The following is a 6,623-nucleotide window of genomic DNA, read 5'->3' on the forward strand; positions in this document are numbered from 1 at the left end:
CCTTTCCAATGGAGCTTCGAACACCGCACGCACGCAGCAGCACCACCTTTCTTCTCTCTCCTTTTGTCCCATCCAACTACGTGTGATGCATGATCCCCATTTGATCACTCGATATCACATGCACTACATAGACAACAATGATGATTTCTTCAATAATGTATCACTCCAATCCACGTGATTCACCCATCCTTTATGATGATGATGATGATCCTTGATGGCGATGAAAATGGCGGGGGGAAGACACTTCTTGTTGCAACATCTTCCTGTGCATGGAGGCGTATACTTCAGATATTGACAAGTGGCGTAACATCCTCAAGGATGATCACCAATGACAACCTTGATTGTTGGCTGCTGGTAGAGATTGGCTAGTAGACGACTTTTTATAACCACCTCAAGAAAAGCTAGCCACAGCAACCATGTCAACGATATGTGCGTGATAAGGCAAAGTCAGAATGAATTCATAACGTGACCAGTGGGCAGCGGGGATGCAAGGGCACTTGTTTCACACACGCACATACGCTACGACGACTCTCTCTCATTGACACATACACACACGCACACACACCATGGATGACCTACTAGACCACGTCGGCAAGATTCAGGCCACACAACAGAAAATGCAAAAGGGCGTCGGCAATGGTCTTGACAATCTCTCAAAGCTACTTGAACAAGCCAAAGAAGCGATCGCTACCGGTGAGATTATGCGTGTGCATAATTCCCGTTCCTTTTGTACCCTTCTAACGCTTCTTTTATACCAACTAGATCCATCCAGCACAACGCAAGCGCTTCAACGGTTGCAGCAGAATGCCAACAAGCTATATCAAAAAGAGGGTGATGGTGGCAAGCAAGGTGATGATGATAAAGCCGGCAAGGATAAGGAATTCTACAAGATCCAACGCAAGTTTCATGGTGCTGTCAACAAGTTCTCAAAGGATATCGATAGGGTACGTATACATGCATATAAAGAGATGGGCGGGAGTGTGTGTATATCTAATGATGCCTTGTTAGCGATTTACGCACGATTTGTCTGTGATATCGAATCCATCGGCATTTGCTGGCAAAGAAAATCTCATGCGGCGGGCACTGGCTATCCATTTTATCCGTCAAGGCCAATTCGAATTATGTGATGCGTTCATGGCCGAAGCAGGCATTGATGAGGAAGATGAGTTACGATTGACAACAGAGCTGCTCAAAAAAGAATTCCATCGCATGTATTCCATACTCCAGTCTTTGGATGAAGGGCAAGAGTTAACAGAGGCGATACAGTAAGTTCGGAAAGGGAACAATAGGAAGGAGGAGATGGCTTATATCTATTTCCCCTTGCTTAGGTGGGCACAAGCACATCATGAAGAACTCAAGAAGCTTGGAAGCAATCTCGAATTTGATCTGCATCGTTTACGTTTCATTCAACTATTACGAGAACAACGACAAATGGAAGCGCTTGCTTATGGTCAAAAGCACTTTTTCCTCTTTGCTGATAAGCACATGACAGGTAATTTGGTATCCAAATGAAAAAAGTAGTATCCTTGACTCATCATTATCCACTGCCATAAAAGAAATCAAGCGTATGATGACATCCATTATATACTATCGAGATCTTACGACATCCCCATACGCCGATCTATGTTCGCCAACATTGTGGATTGAGATACGTCAGGAGTTTCAACGTGATTTTTGTTCATTGTTGAGCATGAGTGCTGAAAGTCCGCTTTATGCCAGGTAAAGATGTGTGGATGTGGAAAGGATCATGGCTCGCTCTCTCTAATATCAATGGATGGTAGTGTATTGGTGGGCACGACAGCACTTCCTGTTATCCTCAAGCTGTACAAGATTGTGAGTGCTACAAAGACCGAATGGAGTCAACAAGATGAATTACCCGTTGAGCTGCCACTTTCAGATGATCTTCGTTTCCATTCAATCTTTGCTTGTCCCGTTAGCAAGGAGCAGGCCACAGATGAAAATCCACCGATGATGATGCCATGTGGACATGTTATTTGTCGAGAAAGTTTGATGCGTTTAAGTAGGAGTAGCAACAGCCGTTATGGAAGGTAAGATTGAGATTGAGATTGTTTATTGTGATAGGAATAGAGGGTTGATTGGTAATGGGATGATATAGAAATTCAATGCGATTCAAGTGTCCATATTGTCCATCCGAGTCCTCGGCCGATCAAGCAATACAAGTCTACTTTTAGTTATACCTCTTTTATTTATCAAAATCGCGTCATTAAAGTAACACAAAACCTTGCCGGGGAAATCTGATTTGTCTCTTGCTGCCAATGCAACTCCATCAGTCAGCAGCTCTCACACACACACTTTTTTCCTTTTTCTTACTTTAACACAACCCCTCATGTCACCTCCATTGAACACCAAACCAGCATCCTCAGGTGCAGAACTCATTGCCACAACACTCAAACATCAAGGTGTCAAGGTGATCTTTGGCATTGTCGGCATTCCTGTCATTGAAGTAGCCGAAGCTTGCATAGCAGCTGGTATTCGGTTTCTCGCTTTCCGCAACGAGCAGTCAGCAGCCTATGCAGCATCAGCCTATGGGTATTTGAGTGGTCAGCCTGGTGTATGCTTGACTGTAGGTGGCCCCGGTGTCATCCATGCACTTGCCGGTTTAGCCAATGCCAAGGTCAACTGTTGGCCGATGGTGCTATTAGCTGGTTCTTCTGATACCGATCAAGTGGATATGGGCGCTTTTCAAGAACTCGATCAAGTGGAAGCATGTCGTCCTTATTGCAAGTACGCAGCACGTCCCATGTCAGTGGATAAGATCCCTACCACAATTGAAAAGGCATTGCGTACAGCTTTTTATGGTCGTCCTGGTGCTACCTATGTTGACTTGCCAGCGGATTTCATCCAATATCCAATTCAAGATGCCAACAAAATGAACACTCTCGTGCAAAGCGTACCCGCCATTCCATCCATAGCACCTCGTTCAGTAGCTGATGATACAAGCCTCCAACAAGCAGCTCAATGGTTACGTCAAGCAAAAAGCCCATTGATCGTTGTGGGTAAAGGGTAAATGTCAGACCGGCTTAACGGAATTGAGTATCACATGGCTAACAACAACAATCTAGTGCTGCTTATGCTCGTGCAGAATCTGAAATCCGTCAACTTGTTGAACGTACACAAATCCCATTCTTGCCAACGCCTATGGGCAAAGGTGTTGTATCCGACACGCATCCATTATGTGTATCAGCTGCAAGATCCAAGGCTCTCAAGAATGCCGATGTCGTTTTACTTCTTGGTGCACGTCTTAATTGGATCCTTCATTATGGTCATTCGCCACGTTGGACAAATGGTGTGAAGTTTATTCAAGTGGATGTCATGCCTGAGGAAATTGGAAACAACGCTGCACACACATTGCCATTGGCTGGTGATATCCAAGCAACCGTTGCTCAGCTACTAGCACGCCACCCACTTCCCCGATTACCCAGCACCAACCAATACGTTTCGGATTTGAAGAACAAGGTCAAGCAAAATGTCGAGAAATCACTCGCTGCTCGGCAACAAGGATCGGATACGGCCGTCCTCAACTATAAAACAGCATACACCGTTATCAAGGATATCTTGCCTGAGGATGACGTGGTGTATATCAGTGAAGGTGCTAATACGATGGACATTGCCCGTTCGTTCTTTGATGTGCATGAACCTCGTCGTCGATTGGATGCTGGTACCTTTGCAACAATGGGTGTAGGCATGGGATACGCAATTGCAGGTAAGATAAAAAGGAGATGTTTATCGTTTACGGAGAGAGCTGATGATGATGGGTCATAGCTCAAGCTTATTATCCAAACAAGCGCGTGGTGTCCATTGTGGGTGATTCAGCTTTTGGATTCAGGTAAATGTCATTTATGGAGGGTCTCTCAAAATAGCGACGCTTATGAGTCTCCTTGCTAGTGCTATGGAACTTGAGACGGCTGTGCGCTCTAAGCTCCCTATGATTATCCTCGTGATCAACAACAATGGTATCTACCACGGCTTGGATGCTGACGACTTTGAGCAATCTCGACGTGACGGCAATCTCCCCTCAACGGCCTTATTACCAGATACACGTTATGATCAGCTGTCGGTTGCATTTGGTGGCAAGGGATGGTTGGTGAAAAATCGAGTCGAGCTGGCCAAAGCATTGAAGGAAGCCATGGCTGTGAAGGATAACGCTTGCGTGATCAATGTCATGATTGCTCCAGGAGGTCGAACAAAGTTGGTGAGTAGAAATGATGTGAATCTATCAACCTGGATACTGAATGTGGGTATTTGTGATTAGGAATTCGGATGGATGAGCAAAGCAGATACCAAATCCAAGCTTTAGACACAAAAACAATCTTAGATCTTTGTTGTTGCTCAATACATGAATACAAGTCATATGAATCACAACTTGAATGGTTTATTCATATCAAATGCCATATCGTTCACGTGCTTCTGCCAATTGCTTCTTGTAGCTCACAATCGCTTCCTGGAGGTATTGCTGACGGACCTCTTGTGAAGCATTTTTCTTGAGCGCTCCTATATGATATGCCAATAGAGATCGGGTGAGAATGCTGGCTGCAATACATGTATGCATCATACGTACCAAATGTAGGGGGTTCAGCAGGTTCAATAACATGGTTGGAAAGGACCATCAATGTTTGACCTTTACAAAAAAGCATGCAAAAAAATAAAGAGTCAAAATACGGGATCCATGCGCTGATAGATTTGTACATACCCGTGCGCTCCTCATCCTCAACCAAGGTCATGAAGGCTTTGACAACGTCTTCCTTTGTCGCGAAAGGTGATGATTCATTGATGATTTGACATGGGTCATTGTTTTTCTTATTTGCCAAGTCTTCAGCAAGCTCGGTTTCTATGATCAATCCTGGTTAGTCCCTCGTTTCCATTTTGCCAAAGGCAAGTACTGCTACGTACGGATCCATGTGGGACAAACTATATGCGCAAGCGAGTTGATGTGTTATTACCACGGTATAAGATCGTTGGCTTGTTTACTTACTAGCATTTACGCGCACATTGCATACATCCTTATAAATACCACATGAACGAGTCCACCCCACAACACCATGTTTCGATGCATTGTAAATGCTCATTGATCTAGGCAAAGTTAGATGATGGCGTTCGTACGTTCATGATCGCATGCATGGTGTGTGACACATACGGTAAACAAACCATGCCAGCCATGGATGCAGTGTTGATAATAACCCCTCCGCCACGTTTAGCCATATGCAACATGGCTACTTTGGTGCCTTTGATCACTCCCATGGTGTTAACATTCAACATGCGATCATCGGTTTCATCTGCAAAATCATGTTTGGTAAGTCCACCATGTTGTAAAGTAGGAGGATGAAAGAATACTTGCCATCGAGAGGGAGAAACATGGCATTAGCGTTGGAACCGATACCTGCATTCAGGAACGCAATATCCACACCACCAAACTCTTTTTCAGCAAGGCGGAAAAGGGCGATGTTGGCATCGTACTTGGTGACATCAACGTGTAAATACACTGCTACTTTGCTCCCAGCCCTTTGTGGATTATAGAAGTATGAGTATAGAGGTGGTGATGCAAAATGGTGAAGGTAATACTCACGCGTCATTTAACTCACGCACGGTCTCTTCACCTTGAGCATCAAGGACATCACCAATAACCACCTTTGCACCGAGTCGTACTAGCTCAACAGCTACAGCCTTGCCAATAGTACGACTGGCACCTGTTAAAACTGCAACCTTGCCATCGAGTGATTTTGTCATGCTGTTGTTGTTTTTTCGTTTCGTCAAGAAAAAAGAGAAAGACAAAGAAATGGAATCTAAGATGGGTCGAATGTCTATTTATGTGGCTGCACACAAAGAAAGTGGTTGTTATGCAGCATCTACTTTTCTCACGCGAGCATATGCAGTCGTGCAGTATAAAAACTCGATGCAGCATAGGATGGGTTTGAATCACATTACCACGTTCCAAGGAGATTATGCAAGCATTTCCCGCGATGACCCCGCTGGTGTCATTTCGTGTGTGGTAGCAAATGAACTTTCCTTTTTATTATGGTAGAGAAGGGAACTAGCGGCCCGGGTTGTTCGCTTCACTCATAAACTTTTCATTTCTCGCTGAACGGCTCAACACTACCTATGGCGTAATGATCTTACAATAAGCTTACATGCTTCCGCAATCACGTTGCATTCATCATTACAGCAACCCTTTACTTTATCCATATTTTCAGTAAGCGACTACTAGTATAATACCGACGTTTCATACATACATAGGACTAAGTTGCTGTAACAAACACAATTGCTGTGTATCATTGCTACGGTTTATTATCTTTGAAAGTAAAGCGTCGATGTATTTAAACCTATGTACAATGTTGCTGTAGGGGTTGCCACTGCCTATCGTCTACCAGTATATGAACAAGGGAGCTTTAACGAATGGGGGGTAATAAAAGCTACAAAAGCGTCTCAATACAATGATGTAAATGATCCAATCTCGCTTTCCAACCTTCAAGTTTCTATCCTCCCTTTCATTCCAGAAACCAACCAGTCAAATGGCCATTGTGTCCTTGTGTCCTTGTTTGCTGCCGTCATAAGCATCTTCATCCATGATTGCAAACTAGTTGCTGTGCGTGCCGTGACTCCAATGT

General features: G+C 44.2%; 3 protein-coding genes across 3 annotated transcripts; 2 read left to right on the forward strand and 1 right to left on the reverse strand.

The window, feature by feature from the left end:
* Positions 1 to 566: 566 nt before the first annotated feature.
* Positions 567 to 2,192, forward strand: O0I10_005141 (uncharacterized protein; the record flags this gene model as incomplete). Its single annotated transcript, XM_058485188.1, has 7 exons — positions 567 to 693; positions 763 to 944; positions 1,009 to 1,265; positions 1,329 to 1,492; positions 1,557 to 1,719; positions 1,782 to 2,048; positions 2,117 to 2,192. The coding sequence occupies 7 exons, from the start codon at positions 567 to 569 to the stop codon at positions 2,190 to 2,192; spliced, it is 1,236 nt and encodes a 411-aa protein (XP_058344015.1).
* Positions 2,193 to 2,347: 155 nt separating this feature from the next.
* O0I10_005142 (uncharacterized protein) lies at positions 2,348 to 4,318 on the forward strand (the record flags this gene model as incomplete). Its single annotated transcript, XM_058485189.1, has 5 exons — positions 2,348 to 3,024; positions 3,084 to 3,724; positions 3,784 to 3,847; positions 3,907 to 4,213; positions 4,274 to 4,318. The coding sequence occupies 5 exons, from the start codon at positions 2,348 to 2,350 to the stop codon at positions 4,316 to 4,318; spliced, it is 1,734 nt and encodes a 577-aa protein (XP_058344016.1).
* Positions 4,319 to 4,402: 84 nt separating this feature from the next.
* O0I10_005143 (uncharacterized protein) lies at positions 4,403 to 5,745 on the reverse strand (the record flags this gene model as incomplete). Its single annotated transcript, XM_058485190.1, has 8 exons — positions 4,403 to 4,512; positions 4,580 to 4,639; positions 4,712 to 4,849; positions 4,912 to 4,929; positions 4,994 to 5,091; positions 5,156 to 5,294; positions 5,357 to 5,520; positions 5,585 to 5,745. The coding sequence occupies 8 exons, from the start codon at positions 5,743 to 5,745 to the stop codon at positions 4,403 to 4,405; spliced, it is 888 nt and encodes a 295-aa protein (XP_058344017.1).
* Between the last annotated feature and the right edge of the window lie 878 nt (positions 5,746 to 6,623).

Source organism: Lichtheimia ornata (assembly GCF_029851405.1).
Source record: "Lichtheimia ornata isolate CBS 291.66 chromosome Unknown scaffold00020, whole genome shotgun sequence".
Taxonomy (NCBI): Eukaryota; Fungi; Mucoromycota; class Mucoromycetes; order Mucorales; family Lichtheimiaceae; genus Lichtheimia; species Lichtheimia ornata.